General features: G+C 37.5%; 1 protein-coding gene across 2 annotated transcripts in view; it reads right to left on the bottom strand.

Moving 5' to 3' along the window:
* Positions 1-17,057, bottom strand: part of LOC149077142 (voltage-dependent T-type calcium channel subunit alpha-1G-like) — a 95,979-nt gene that overhangs the window by 59,129 nt on the left and 19,793 nt on the right. For both annotated transcript variants that reach the window (XM_089244871.1, XM_089244870.1), the window contains 3 exons: positions 12,172-12,264; positions 8,632-9,181; positions 8,323-8,502 (listed from right to left, as the gene is read on the bottom strand). In XM_089244871.1, the coding sequence (XP_089100997.1) occupies positions 8,323-8,502; positions 8,632-9,181; positions 12,172-12,264 (823 nt within the window). The remainder of the gene's footprint in view (positions 1-8,322; positions 8,503-8,631; positions 9,182-12,171; positions 12,265-17,057) is intronic.

Here is a 17,057-nt window from a genome sequence, read left to right on the forward strand (position 1 = left end):
TTTCTAGAAGCAGGCCAAAAAACAAAAAGAAAAAATTATGATGGGCCGGACATATTCGGACATTGATTCACACTGTGTTCCCACCACAAGAGCCGCCATGCCGTAAAACACGACAGACATAAGCGTTTTGAATGTTGGGATCTAGTCCGTTCTATGCATGCTGTGAAAAGCGAGGTTCAACATGGATCAAAATATGCATTTAGCCAATTCAATAGATTTTTAGAATAACGCCACAACATTTAAAGATTTTCTAGAATTTGTGACTCGAATTTCCTTGCACATTATACCGGCTAAAAAGGGGAGAATACGATTACTGGAATTTCCTGCTTAGAAATGAACGGGTGGGATATGTTGTATACTTTGAAGAACTGCCAAGATTTCATTGCAAATGAGGGACAATTGTTTATACTTTACAATTGTGAGAAAAATAAGTACAGTAAGTAATATAAGTAAATACCAACAACTTTTAAATATTTATTCCGTATGTGTTCAATTTTTTGCATATGCAAAAGTTTTTAAAATCAATTTCTGTTTACATTTTTACCACTATATATTCCTCATGCAAAAGAGGAAGCATCCCTCAAAGAATTTTTTTCAGTGTTTTAACACTGTGGAAATTGAACATTTCTATGCTATTATTTCGAAATCTGCGGCGAGCCGGATAGAGCTTCTAAGCGGGTCAGACGTGGTCGGTGGGCTGTAATTTACCCATCACTACGCTGGAGCATAGGTGGGTTTGTATGATTTCGTTTTCGTGACATTCGATGAATTTTTGATGGAGTACTTCAAAGAATATGTTAGAATCCCATTTTGTTTTTTTTACTTTTAGCGGAGAAGCTTACTTTTAGCTTTGATCTGAAAAATAAACCGTGGAAAACGGACGCTTCCGTAGCTTCTTGAATTACGTAGGAGACCTGTGCACCTATTGAAATGCGTAGTATGCTTGCGTGCCATAAGAAATTCGAAAGAATGTTGTTCACCAAAAGAAATTCATAGAGGATTCACGTTCCTCTGTAAATGCGTAGAAGACATGTGTTGATGGTAAACACAAATAGAATGCGCAGGAGGGGCATACATATGCTTATCTAGAAATTTATAAAACAACTATTGGTCATTAAACTAGTGAGTCATCACCGATGTTGTTTTTGTTGCTATTATCACCATCCCCGCCATTGCTGACTATGTTTCACATGCACCTCAATGATGCGGCACGTACCTCCAGGAGTATCTTTACACAACCATTAATTCGGATAACACCTCATAAAAGCTCATTGAAACGGTTATCATGGGCTCCACGTAATGAAAGCCAATACTTTGATTATTTGTGCAACTATCAACCATTTGCGGAACCGTGGATTTTGAATATTCTCAACCGTTCTGTAAGTTCCAGGAAGCGCAGACCAAGATTGGTCAACAAGTGACTATATATCACCATGATCGAATCAATAAAACCATTTATAAGTAATTGCTGGCTCCAATATTCTTCTCTAGAAGCGTCTCGAAATAATGTGACAGTTAAGTTAAAACTTAAATATGTGGTGTTTGGTCAGAACATGATATCTCCAAAATATGGCTAATTATAACTAATTAGAAGTGAGATAAATGCAAAAATACGTGCGTACGGCTAAACAAAGTACATGCTTTATTTTTGATTTTTAAATGACAATGAAAATGTTATACATCAAAACTGTGATTTTGATGTTATCATGTTCTGACCAAACACCACAGAAATAATAAGTAATATTTACTTTAATGAAAACAAATTCCTTTCAGTCTGCTACGAAAAACACCGACGAAGCTCACGAAAAGATATCACACTACCCCGGCTTCTTTTCAAGGACACTGCTTGACCAAATGATGCATTCACACACACACACACACACGCACAAGAGTAATAGAAGACGTAGGTAACGTTCCCATCCCATCTCGTCATTCCAATACTGAATGGTATTTATTTTCAAATGTATTTGCGCTTCCTTAATTCCATATTAAGTTCTTTTAAAAATACTCAAGATGTTTCTATTTCTTTTTTATGCATATTCGAAATAAAGAACTTGAATGTTTAAGAACTCGTGCATGCACTTCAGATTGTATTGAGTGGGGAAATTATCAATTCAAAAATGATAATTTTAGGGTTGCCAGGTGTTTCTTCATATGAAAATATGTACGGTATTTGCATTTTTAGTTAGAACTATCTCTGTATCTGGTTTGATCTGTATCCGTATGATCAAAATCCCGATAATATCTAAACTCTGATTACTTAATTTCCAATACATTTTTATTAACATAGAAAACTAATTGAACCCTCTATTGTTCACCCCCCCCCCCCCCATAAAAACGTATTGAAAACAAAATGGAATTACAAACACTGATGTAAATGGACGTAGGTGCTGTTAGCATATTATTTATTTGAAACAATACATCAACACGGCAATATAATTGGAGGGAATTTATTTATTAGCTAAAATGGCTAATTAATAATAAAAATGCACACAGAGTTTGCCTTTATATATATATTATTATCTATAAATAGATAAAATCTCTCTTGCTCAACAAAGATAAATAGTTGTTTCCTTGAATCTTATTTCAAACTTTCTTAACTTGGTATGATTTTTATAAATTTCTGAACACGTAAAATTTCAACAACTCCCGAAAAATGACACCGACAAGGAATCAGTTTTTTCTAGATAAAAAAAAAAAGTATTATACACTGATGAGGAATTTAAAAGTATATTGAAGGTGATTTTGAGGGAAATACAAAACACATCGCTGGAAATATATTCATAAATATCGTTATAGAGGGGTTTATCGTAGTAAAGGATATCTTGCATCGGGAGGACTTCAACAATGGACTAAAGGTAATTCAAAACAAGATTTGGAAAAATTATTGTTGTTGAGAGGTTTATCGTTATATCTAGTACCGTTGTAGGGAGTTTTCCGCTGTATTTATGAAAATATAATAATTGCATTTCAAGAGGCAAAATCCAATTACTTCTGATTAGCAGATATGACTAGCATATTTCCCATAAATAGTACGTAGTTAGTTTTTTGTAATCCAAAATAAGATTATCCCCACCTTAAAATTCCCTAAAAAAATTTGATACCTGCGCAATTATGACAGCTGTCTTCGAAACACAGCCAAATTCAAGACGAAACATGCCAGAACATAGAGGTATGTTGTACTTAATTCATATCAAGGGAAAAAAAATCTGTTCCAGAGTAAATTTTTTATTCATCTAGAACAGACGTTGGCTAATCAAATGAGTGACTTTTCAAGTGGGTTCTTTAAAATATCCGTATAAATATCACAAGAAAACGTCGTTTTCCCGACTATCTAAAGGAAGACCTCAAGTCAGTGGTGATGCCTGTCACTGATCTGAAGCAAGTTCTGTGCCTGACGAATATAAATGATCTTAGAATAGCGGGAATATAACCTCCAATGACAAGATGGATCTGATATGTGTGCGTGTGTGTGCCGTTCCCTCTCTCTCCCGTGGTAAAATTTTGTAGAAAACGTTGCGTCAAGTGACGACGCGTGGTTGGGAAAAAATCACGTGATGCCACTCGTTTCGGTGACAACGACCTTTATTGCAGCGAAGGCGACAGCTGAACGAGACGTCTTGATTTATTTTTCCTTTTTTTTTTCTAATTTTCGTAACCACCGATAAACTTCCCGGCAAGATGACTTGACACGAGACACGTTCAAAGAAAACACGAGTCTCGGGGAAACGAATTGAAATTTGGAAAATGTAGCCAGAAAATAAGACTGAGGGGTAAACTGGGATAGATGAGCTTCAAAGTGTTTGCTTTTCTTAAATATTTCGACTCGTTTAGTAAATAAACCTCAAGTTTTCAGTTTTTTTTCACCTTGTCTTATTCTAGACTTATTCAAGTATTTGGCCCAAGGAAAGAATTTATAAACAAACGAAAAGGGTGAAAATCCTTCTGCTTGTTTTAAATTTATGATGGTTTATCTTATTCCGAGGTCGATGGCAGCCTTAAGACTGTGATTATAACCTCAGAATCACTTATAATAATGTTTATAGTCACCGAAAAGTCCTAATTATTTTAATCATTCATCGTTTTCAGTATATTATTCGAGAATACCCTTTTACAGCACATTTAATTTACCGCAGGATGCAATCTCCCGGATGAATTTTTAAAGTTTTTTTTTTGTTGCGCCATCTATTGATCATCAATAGCACTGTGAGATGTTAAATAAGCCTCTCAATATTTGAACTCGGTAGCAATTTTTTCTCTTCATTTGTATTCAGACAATCCAAATACTAAATTGTTTGTCTAAAATACCCTGGATGCATTTTTAATTTTTTTTGTTTGAGGAGCCATCTATTGATCATCATTAGCTTTATGGAGTGTCGAATAAGTTTCATTATTCATATCCTCTTGTCTGCATTCATAGCCTGCATTGAGTCTGTATTCATATTTTTTATTAATTTCAATTTTTTTTCTTGGTCTTTAGGTCTTTTTTTTTTTTTTTGGGTATACTTTTTTTTACAGAACAATAAATAAAATATAAAAACTGTTAAATACAGGTTTCAAACAAAAGTGTCTCGAAGGGGTCACTACATTTATATACTACCTGCAGCTGTCGAGGAGATATGAGCGAAGTGTTCAAAATTTTCAATGGGATGCATAGAATGGACCATGAACACCGCCAATCAACAGCTTTTACAAGGGGACACCAGTATCGATTGGTGAGGGGCAATGCAAGGTTATGGTGTCGCAGGGAATTTTTCTCTGATAGGGTTGTCAATAAATGGAATAGCTTACCCCCGGAGGTAGTAGATTTTAACACAATTGACACGTTTAAAAAGAAGTACGATAAACATGTTGGGGTAAATCGAGAAGCTATTCATACTTAGAATAAGACAACCATGAGTATTCTTTATGGGCATTGTATAATATTTTATCATGAGTATATATTGTTTATAATGTTTCTAATTACATTTTTAATTGGGTTGCTTTATTTTTTAAATATATGACATCCATATTTTTATGGGCATCTTTTTCTCAGCCACCTCGCTGGGCATTTTGCCTGTTGTGGTGTTGTATTTGTACCTCTGGTGCAAAGATTGGCTTGGGAGAATATCTAACGCTTGCTAATCAATATGCAGTAGATGGGGCAGCAAACAAAACCGCAAAAAATGCAGTTTGTATTATACAGGTGACATACGGGGTGCCTTGAAAATCGCTAGGGGAATACAGAAAGACTAGTTATAAATCTTCGTTAAGCATTATCGTTAAGCTATCCACTATCTTTATTTGCAGAGCCAGGTAATTTTGGACCACAATATTATGGTCCGGATGATGCTATATGATCACAATTTTTACTCCGGATTCTTTATTTTATATATGTATATCATTGTTTGTTATTTTAACATAAATTAATAAATTTTCAGATACACCCATACCCCGGGAAAGCTTCGATATCTCTCTGAGACGGGAAGCGGGGTTTGTCCCATCCTTCAATATTATGGTCCAGAATTTTACAAATCCATATGGATTTGTAAATTAGGTACAGATCTTTACGATAGTTGCCACTGCAGTGTCTCTGTATTTTAAAGAAGTCGAGTCTTCGAAACTATAAGCAAAAAAAAAGTATAATACTTGCAGCAAATAACTTATATGTTGAATAATCTGCGGATAATTACGGTAATATCGACCTCAATAGTGATACATACATTGGAAATGTTATGTTCCAGTCACGCAATCGTTCATGGGTTTTGTAGGTAGACCTTGTCTTCCAAGCATTTCCAGAGGAAGAAATCGCTAATGGTGAGGAACATTGTGGAGAACCAACAATCAGGAAACTGGTACCTATTTAGTTCAATACAGCTCACAATTCGCTGAATCAAACTATGCATTTAACACAAATAGCAATATTGATGTCGTGATATAGGAGGCCGTGAGAATTGACCCTTCGACTATTGGTGGTACTTCAAACCACCCCACTTTCTTTTAATCCATCCCGTAACATTTTTCACGACGTTGTTGGGTATCAGTCTTTTGAAGTACACGGTGGTTAAAAATAAACTGTCACTACTCGGACGTATTTAGCACCCATTCTGATGTTGGTATTTGATGAAGATTGATAACAAAATATATGGACCATGGAGAAAAGAAAAATTCAATAAAAAATAACTCAATTTTTCACTTCTAGGTGGAAAAGTGGTGCTTTATATCGAAGTTATCTTTATTCCATGGTCTAAATAGCGAAGATATACCAAGTTCCAATGGAATACGTCCACCTCAGTGGGCGCTACATGGGTCGGAATATAGTGCCAGTATAATTAAACTCACACTACTCGGCTTAATTGCACTATTTTACCCACACCAGCTTCAGTCATATATCGCCCTACGGCAATTTCCAACCAGTAGAGTTGGAAGGGAAATGAAGGCTCCATCTATCGGCGGTCGCCCCAGGCTCGGTAGGTCAGGAACTTGTTGCTGATGTTCTGTGCCCGGATTCGAACCCGTGGACCTTGACGGTAACCTTCATAATGACAAGACGAGAATCTTACCGCGGCGCCACTCGGATGCCCGGCTTAATTATACTGACCTATGTAGCGCCCGTTGTGGTGGGTGGATGCATTTCATTGGAACTTGATATATACGTTATTTGGACCGTAAGAAAAATACAACTGCGATAAAAAAGAGTGGCTTTTCACCTGATGGTGAAAAATTGAACTATTTTTCTTTATTGAATCTTTCTTTTCCCCTTTGTTCATATATACTATAAAGCAGTACTTGACCGCACATGCACCTCGTACACATTTCTCTACGGAATTTCTAAACAATTGGTATATGCCAGAATGTGTGTGCACGTGTTGTGAACCTAACTTGAAATCCATTTCTATGTAATGCTTGTTACATATAATGCTGCCATCAGGCATCAGTTTCCCTAACTCTGAGTGAAGAGTAATGATTGAATAATTGTACCAGTGTGATCCTGTTCTCTTTGTGTCGAATTTTTTTATAGAGAAGATTGACTCGCATTCACGCCCATCTCACAAAATACCCCCCATCAGAATGGGCGCTAAATACGTCTAAGTAGTGTCAGTTGATAAACAACCACGATAAGAGTGTATAACTAACTTGCAATTACCAGGTAACAGAATAATCAGTTATGCCTAAAACAGAGTGTATATAGATAAATAGAACCACCCACAACCCCGGGCTGATGCAAAGCAACTAACTTCCGTAAACTCAGAAGAGGCAGGACATTAAAACGGAGGCTCTCAAAGTGTGTGTCGTGGCGTGCTGTGGTGATATCAATGTGCTCCTATTCTCAGTAGTCCGAAGTGGTTCTTTTATCGCTGCATAATTTCTACTGCATCATTCTAGGGAGCCGCGCAACAGCGTCGCAGTTCACTTAATTGATCTGTAAATATCCCGCAGGACACTGAAGGGATCTAGAAATGTCATGTGGATCCCTTTAGTAATCTGGCTTAAGTCACTGGAGATTTGCTACAGGTCACTTAAGTGATATGTAAATATTCCGCGGGTCACTTAAATTATCTCTAAATGTGTCGCGGGCAGCTTGAGTGGTCCAGAACTGCGCCGGGGCTCACTTTAGTGATCTACAAATGAGCCAGCCGGTTGGTCCATTTTTACAAAATTAGGTTGGATGTTATAAGGAGGGACCGATTCTGATCGCGGGCCTTGAATTGAGCATGTATGATTTAACGCTTAATTATTTCGGTGTATAATTCGGTACATTCGGTGTATATTCGGTATATATTTCGGTGTATAACTTCGGTGTAAAGTTTTGAAATAAATAAATAAATACTTATTTTTTCATTTTCAACTCTAATTATAAGTAAAATGACCTTGTGGGGATTATTATAATTTTTTTAAAAAGCATGTTTTGGCCCGATGAGCCAATTTAGCCTGTATAATCGAGCGAGTAGTTTTTCTATGTTACAGCCACGAGGCTGAGGCGTTTCCAGTCAGTTCGCTCTGGATTTTCGACATGTATAGTTAGTTCTCAATTTTCTCCGTGTATGTTTTTTCCTTAATACTTGTGATGTCGTATTTAATCATAGATTAAAATGTTTAATACGTTCGCGAGTCGCCTTCCTTTTTTCCACATCATCGGCAATGTCACTATAACCTACCAAAAATTTACATGATAATTATTTCATTTTTTTCTTAGTGTGACAGATAGAGTATTAAAGAACGTTATTAAGAGTTTGTTACCATTGATATTGTCTTGATAGATCAAAAGAAATATTTATAGCTATTATTTCCTGTCGGATGCGGATATAATGTCTCTATTATGATCATGTGGTGCGAGCTTACTTTTATTAAGATTGGAGTAGAAAGTATGCATTGCAAAGCTGCTGGCGAAACCAGCGGGTGCCGCACTCTGCGTGGCTCCGATCGCTAGAAGCTGAGTGCAAGTGAACTTCTGGCTGCTACTACTTGCTTCTGAACTAGATTTACTTTTCTTAGGCTGAGCTCCGTTCTTTCTCAGTACATCTAGGAATACCAGCAAACATCACTTAATACACATACTTTACGAACCAGTCCGTGTAATGTAGTTCTTTCGTTGCATAATGCAGTATAAAATGAAAACCTGAGATAGATTGAATTAACTGAACAACTCACCTGGTATCTTCAGTTTTCTATTCCCACCGTTGTCAGTTGGTTCGGATATTGCATCTCTCGGAGAGCTTCCAAACTCCACGTCCGAAATTTCTGGACTGGCGCAGGGAGCCACGACTATCACTGGTTTGTTGGCGCTACCCTCGTCCCTGACCACTGTCGATTCTCTAGTAGTTGTGGCCATGCTTCCGGGACTCTGGCTTCCGTTTTTGAGAGAGCTCTGACCGATCGACCACGGTGGTCTGTCGGTTCTTCGAGTTTTCAGCGATATCGAGCAAGGCGTGCCTTCCTCTTTGGAAATGGATTTTTTCCTCTTGAAGCGTCGACAGTACCTCAGCATCTTCCTCTTCGTTTTGCGTCCGATGTGAGCAATGTATTTGAAGAGCTGGTTGTAACATCCCGAAGGCTCCGACGCGTTCGTGCTCGTCAATGTACTGGACGATCGACCAAGGGCTCGCTCAATTTTCATCCTCTCCATTTCACGTTTTTTCGTCTCTGAGAATTGAGTAGCGATCACCACAAGACACAGATTTATCATGAAGAATGAACCAACCTATAGCAAATCAGAATACATCATCCTCATTGATTTTTACAAAATCATCATCAATATTGATTGGTATGAATAATGTCAATGCTAAAGCCCGAAACTGGCCAATTTCGTTGAATATTGATCCGACCAATATTTGAATTTTGGGCTTCGGCCAGACAGTTCGCGAAGTTGTTCGATATCTCTCGCCTATGTCGGATAACAAAAGACTTGATTCGATACCATCGCCCAGTTGGCGATGGCTGGCGTTATTTTTATGTCATATATAACTTATGTCCGCGTTAACTCTGGCAACCCATCAAAAGACAGTCAAAATACGATGCGCTAATAATTTTTTCTTCACAAAATTTGACAGAAAAAAATTATGTGTCTATATAATTATTTTTATAGTTTTTTCTCCCGAATTACATTTTTTTTTTCGTTCGTCACATGTAAATAATCCATTGCAGTTGCTATATAAAGCCATGTATCACACGTTAGCGATGAAAAAAATATATATATTTAGCTCCTACTGGACTGTCTTACATCAGCACATCGAGCTTTGACCAGGGATCTCCGGCCACTTTGTAACTTGGATGGCCAAAGCCTGAATTATTTCCAAAAAAAAAAAAGACTTTGGCAAAACTCTCGGCCATTTCGCGAATTGGCCGCACTTCGAGCTCTGGCACTAACATTTACATTACTTAAACATCATTAATAATACATCATATAATTATTATACAGTTAAATCCAATATCTGCAAATCTGTGATATCTCAATGTTGTGATCAATATCTTCTTTTAAAGGCAATGAACAATTTTGATGACTGATTATCTCATTAACAATTATGTATATTTAGATCATCAGGAGAACTTATCAAAGAATATGTGATGAATGGCTTTTAACTTTCAAGAATTTTATCTTCCAAGGAATGTTGGGGCAATTGATGATGTCCATCTGCACGATCAATAAAAATCGATATATTCCAACTTATGTATTTTTTATTTCCACTGTGGACTTATACGTGTGTTATTGATTTAGTTTAAAGTTCACATATCCGTAGAATGCCCTCGATAACCGTATTTTAAGAACTTTTCCCAGTGTTTTTTCAAAAGTTTTGGCTTTTTATATCAGCATTTTGATAAAAATGTCCCATCTTTTTCATCAATATTTTCCTAAAATCGTTATTTTAACAGTAATCGGGGACAGGAATAACTTTCAGAACTTCATAGCATTGCTTATGTGATTAATTTTTTAAGGAAATAAATTCTATTTCTCAGCAGATTTTCTCCCGTAATCTTTCAATATTAGGTTCGAATTTAAATAGATTTTAGTCCTTTACTAGTTGATTGGGTTGATTGGAATGCTATGCTTTTTGTGTGTGTGTTTTTTTAATTTTTGTGATATTTTGGCAGTTTTAGAAACAACAGAAGATTGTTGTAGCAACTGCTAAGGGGGGTGGGGTGTCGCTTTGGCAAAAATTAGCAGTCGCATTCTAAAATGCAATGCGATACATTCTTTTACAGGGGCAGGTCATTTAAGGGTGAAGTCAATTTCTTTCAAAGTGAGTTCAAAATTATTTCATTCAATTGCATATCAAATGCAAAGCATTTCGTGTCAATCGGTTAATTTGTTCTTTTGAAATAAAAGATGGAAGTCATGAATTATAGTGTAAAGAGTGAGATAGATGGCTATTTCTAAGCCCGAGATATCAAGGAAACAGTTATTTTCCGGATATTACGCTTAGGGCAACTCGGAAACAAAAGTCATCCCGTCTCCACCGGGACTCGAACCCAGGCCCTCTTGCATACCGGACAAGCATGCTACCATCTACACCACTGGTGACAGGACCCTGCCCTCCTTATTTCACGCCTTGTGGCGTGAGGCGCTGAAATAAGGAAGGCAGGGTCCTGTCACCAGTGGTGTAGATGGTAGCATGCTTGCCCGGTATGCAAGAGCGCCTGGATTCGAGTCCCGGTGGAGACGGGATGACTTTTGTTTCCGAGTTCCCCTCAGCCTAATATCCGGAAAATCACTGTTTCCTTGATATAGTGTAAATGTGTCTTAGGCCGGTATTACACTATAAAAGTTTGATAAAATCCCTTTTATAAAACTTGAAAAATCTAGCCAATAAGGTTGCTGGTTACATTCTAGAAAATGTAACCGTTGACCTTATTGGCTGCATTTTTCAAGTTATATAATAGGACTTTTATCAAACTTTTATAGTGTAATACCGGCCTTAGGAAAAAACATTTTGGATGCGATTTTCTCAGATTACAGTTTTTGTGCCTCCGTGAGAATAAAAAGGGGAACTACCCTACTCACACACACTCACCAAAAATTTAGAAATTTTACAGAAATTTTTGTTCACCAAGCGTTAGCGCAGAATTAGCAATTGCTCATTAGAAAATATAAAAATATAAGAAAAAATGTTGAATTCAAATTTTTGAATTTGATATATTTCTCAAACTTTAAAAATTCATAAAAGTCTAACAAATAGTCAGATATACAAGTTCGAGGTTCATTTTACTAACGCATGTCGGATAGGCATTTCTGCAAAATTTGATTATGTTTAGTGATTGTGTGTGTGTGAGATATTTTTTAAAGTAATTTAAAAAAAATTTAGTTCAGGGGTCGTGACACCCAACCGTTAACTGTATTTTATTTATCAACTCATCAATTACATTTTTTCGCTGCTAATAAATGATTAAAATAACATTTTTGGTGGCTCTAACAACGAATATTTAGAAAAGTTGTCAACACACACACACACACAATGGCATAAATTTGGTAGCACGTGATGACGACGTTTTCTCTCAGTATATAAAGATAATCCCTCTATAACGATTTCTTTTATAATCTGCAGATTATGGAATGCAACAAGCAATGTTTATCAAATAACAATCCCACAAAATCAATTTCTAAGGTCAAGTAAAAATTAAAAAAAAAATTTAAATAGAAAAATATGTGTTCATTGTACTGCATAATGCATATAATATGGATTCGCATTTACTCACAACGATGAGAAGGACAAAATATATCCAGTCCCAAAAGGAATGCGCGTCTTGAACGTAGTACATGATATCGGTCCATCCTTCCAAGCTAATGACCTGTAATCAAAGCAGTAAAAAATTTCATTGGTAAATTGATAGCACTGGATTCTGCGCATTTATCATTCATTTGAGAAAATTTTCTTTTGTCAGAAGGTTTCCCGAAAACTCATGGAATCGTCGGTGCGAATTCATTGAACTGAACAACAATGAAATTATGTCCGACATGGAAATGTACAATTTCGAATAATTTTGAATTTTTGAACAAGAACAACTCCGTGAAGAAGTATTATTGGCTCTTGCTTTCGAGATATTACCATTTTGGCAGTTAAAGATTGCTTTACGAGTGTTATTATGTAGTGAAAAAGAGGTGAGGAACATATAACAACGTTACTAGTTGAAAATGATCACCATCGATGCTGGATGACTACTGTTGGACAATTGTAAGAGATGTTCCTTATATCCAGTACAGTGGTTCTTAACCTTTTTTCTATCCCGCACTCCCAGGGCCATATGATTTATCTTTCCGCACCCCCTATGATAACGCATTTTCAATTTCTTAATCACACTAATCATTATCTATGATCATCTAATTTATGATTATCTAAATAATATATTTTTAAACCTCTCTTGAGACTTGAACGAAAGAGTTTTATTGAGTTTTTTGTAACAGATTGATTCCAGTCAGAGCAACAGCTATGTTTATTTGACACTTGATTAAGTCTTTTATCAAGCATGATAACAACAGGAGATACGAATGTAAACAAACTGCAAAATTCTTTGAGTATTAAAGGTATTTTTTCTCGTTTAAAATGAAAGCAAATACCATCCCTACCCGAAAAAAGAACTTTTCTTACCCGAACTTCACAAGATACATTTCTGCAAGTGGAATGTAAAATATTAGGTGTCATGTCGACATATGACCCACATTTTCCAAGAAATTGAAAAATTCAATTTTCAAAATCTCAATCAATTTCACTGTAATCAGGCAACACATTAAATTTTTGTCCATATCAACCCCCAGAAATGTTTCTCTGCACCCTCGGTGAAGAGCCACTGTCCAATGCAACCATAAGAATTTGAAGCTCTTCCACCTGAAGCGAAACCTTCTGTACTGCGTGTATAGAAACGGGTTTTCTTCTTTTTTCCAGGATGAACAGCTACCGGTCCTGTGGTTACAAATTTAGTTATCGTACTCCGATGGTTCTAACATTGATTGAACCTTTTCGAATCCTCTTCCAAGTCCGATATTTCCGTAGAGCAATTACTGCGGAATTGCTGTTTTGGTAAAATAATTTGACCAAGAAAGAGCGATCTCGTAAACGTATCGTCATTGTGAGCAGCAAACACATTGAGAAACAAGATCTCCTCGAATGTTTCTAGGTTTTATAACAGCTTCTGCGTGACATCACCTAAATTTACATGTCTACTACAGGTATTCAGAGTGGAACGCCCTCTGGTGGTGACATGTGAAACTAGTTTATTCCCCCTGAAACAAATTCCTATCACTTCATGAAATCCTCCACAAAATTGCACACTTTTCTGATCAGTGGTTTCGCCTGTAGGCTACATTAAATTATGGACGCCCTGTTCTTATACGTCTTATTTCTTAGGTATCTCCTTAGGTACATTACAAAACATAATACTGACCAACTTTCACATACAAATATACAAATACAAATACAACGCCACAACAGGCAAATTGCCCAACGAGGTGGCTGACTTAAGAACATCATGGATCCCCGAGCCCCTACCTACTACTGCTACACCACACATGCTACACATGCTGCTACACCCCCCCCCGCGGAACCCCCCAACGAATCGGTACATGCGGGAATGTGCGTGTACGTGTAGTGCAACCTGACGTAAAGTTTGTTTCTGTGTAATGCTTGTTATGTGTAGTGCTGTCATCTGCCCCCAGTTTTACTAACTATGAGTGAAGTGTTATGATTGAATAATTTATCGTTGTAGGACTGTTGCTCTCTGTGGCGAGACTTTTTAACGGGGAGATCGGCTCGCATTTGCGCCTTGAAGTTGGGAACCACAGAAAACCAACTTCAGCCGACCACCACTGTGGGGTTCGAACCCGGATCCTCGCATCACGAGTCCGGCATTATAACCACTCGACCACCACAGCTTCAGCGGTTTCAACTCAGCCATGATTGCCCCATATAACCTTTGAACCTCCTTATGAGCTCCTTAAAGGTTGAAATTTCAAATATCCCTCCTCAGTGAGTCTTCATATCATGAAATAAAACTTTTGACTAAGTTTTTCATGTTTGTAGCTTTAGTGGTTTCAGCTCGGCGGGATTTCTCTAACATTTAACCCTTATGACCCCCTTAGGAATCGAATTTCGAAATACACTTTCATAGTATTCTTAAGCCCCGTACACATGTGCTAATGTTGCGGTAGCATTGGGAGTTCTAGTACCCTCATTTGATGACTGTTTTCGTTCATGAGGAAAGAAATGGAGAGCAGTCATTGGTGTAAATTCTTGAATCGTGTTTTAATCCCGCTTTTTCTATTTCCCCTGTGAACGGGGATTTAGTGAGTTTTTACGTCATGAAATAAAAAAAACCAATCGAATTTCATATTTATCGCTTCAGCGGTTTCATCTTGGTGATGATGAATCGGTGAATCAGTCAGGACATAATATTTCATACACACATTCTTTTTTATGTAATTAATTAATTTGTGTCGTTATACTTATCAGGGCCATTGGTCCTCTTCAAAATGAAAAAAGAACCTTTAAAAACCATTTTCAAATCAGTTAACCACATATGTGAACCTCTGGAACGAAGAGGGTATACAAGTTTATGTTCTGTTCAAATGTTCCGTCCATTGTGTTTTTATTTCGAATTTGAATTAAATGTGCAATTTCAGAGAAAACTGGAGCTAATCCCGTTTTTTTTAATGGTAAAATTCATTACACCGAATTACATATGAAATGACTATTTTTGTTTCGGACGCTTAAACTTGGTCACAGAGTTGTTAGATTAACCCTCAGAGCGCTCTAATCATCCACAGATGATGAGCGTAGCAGCCTGCTCAATAATCCTCTTGTGATGATTAAAACATCTTATAAAGATGAAATTCTTTAAATGACGTATTAATGTCCGCCTCATATACCGTATATACTCGTGTATAAGCCGAGTTTCTTTGTAGGAAAATTCATTCCCCAAGTGGGGGGGGGGGGTCGGCTTATACTCGGGTCAGTTTTTGATGAGAAAATATCGACCCCCCGCAATCAGTTGTCATTTTTGCCGCAGTGTTCGAGGAACCCGAATTATTGGTATGGGATATGTTCAAACCCCCACAGAACCGATAATGTCAAAGCCGAGACAAAGAAATCTAAAACATCATTGTGGCTTTGATACCATGTGGGCTAACGTCGATTGCACAGCCTTTAGATGTGAGCATCAATAAGCCTCTCAAAGACTGTTTGAGGGATTTGTGGATCGAATGGATGAGTTCCGATGATAAAGTGGTGCCTTGAAGAAAACTGACATTGGCCTGGTGTGCCAATGGGTACATGAGGCTTGGAATTCCTGTTTCCGCCGAAATTATCATCCGATCCTTCAAAAAATGTTGCATCGGCAATGCGATGGACGGAACTGAAGATGATTTTCTCTTTGAAAGTGACAATGGCGATGAGACAGCCCAGATGAAGATAAAAACGAAGATGCCGCACCTCTGATGGATTACGATGAGCTTGGAGACTCAGAAGAAATGGTTTAAAAGTTTGAATCATTTTCTACTGTTAAATTTCCACAAGCTATTCATTTCGCATGAAAATATAAGAATTTTTTTCTCTGAAATGAACGGATTTTTTGGGGGTCGGCTTATACACGGGTTTTCAATTTATTGCGGTTTTGGTGGTCCTGAAGTGGGGGGGTCGGCTTATATACGAGTCGGGTTATACACGAGTATATACGGTGCATTAGGTATAGTCTTTTTTTATTATTGTTTCTCTATTCTCTTATTCTCTGGCAGGTTTGCTTGTACTGTATGGGAGGATAATGAGATTGAATAGTGGTGAAGTGTTTGCCTCCAAACACTAGCGTGTAAGTCGAGAGCGCCCAACAGCATGTCACTGAGTTATCGGGAAATGTTCCTCGAGCCACTTAGGGGGTTTAGAAATGTGCCGCGGGCTATTTGAGTTGTATGGAAATGCGCCGCGGACAATTTAAGTGATCCGGAAATGTAACCCCCGTCACTTAAATGATGTGAAAATGCTTTTCTTGTTGCTTAAATGATGTTGGATAAACTTGTTGCAAATGCACTTCGAGTCACTCGGGGGATCTACAAATGTGCCGCGGGCAACTGATGCTACCTATTTCACCAAACATCAAATCTGGCCATATCGCTATATTGTAATTTATTGTCATTGATGAGATGGCTTTAAATTAAGGTGCTGTCGATCGGTGGTCGCCTTAAGCTCGTTGGGGAAAATATCTTATCTATATCCTCCTTCGGGTTTGAACCAGGGACCATTACACCAATCTTCACGGTGGTACACGAGCATCTTACCACTACGCCATCTTACCATCACTAACCCTCCACGGAGCCAAGATGGCGACTTATCGGGGGATGATGTCATTTCGCTAACCATACAAAGGTTTCCAACAGCTGGCTGACGCTAAAATGCATTCAGGAAAGAAAGAAAATTCAACTGCCTTTGCGGGGAATCAAACCCACATCCTCTCACTTTTCTAGTGATCTAGAGTGCTCTCTCGACAAGCGAGGGGACGATTCCCCTCAAGGGCAATTGAATATTTTCTCTCTTTCCAAAATTCATCATCGCAACAGAAAGCTGTTAAAAACCTTCCTAAAGACACATTTCCGTACTCCT

The sequence above is a fragment of the Pholcus phalangioides genome, unplaced genomic scaffold (assembly GCF_987345545.1).
Source record: "Pholcus phalangioides strain wild (caught in Gottingen) unplaced genomic scaffold, Ppha-v1.0 ptg000015l_1, whole genome shotgun sequence".
NCBI lineage: Eukaryota > Metazoa > Arthropoda > Arachnida > Araneae > Pholcidae > Pholcus > Pholcus phalangioides.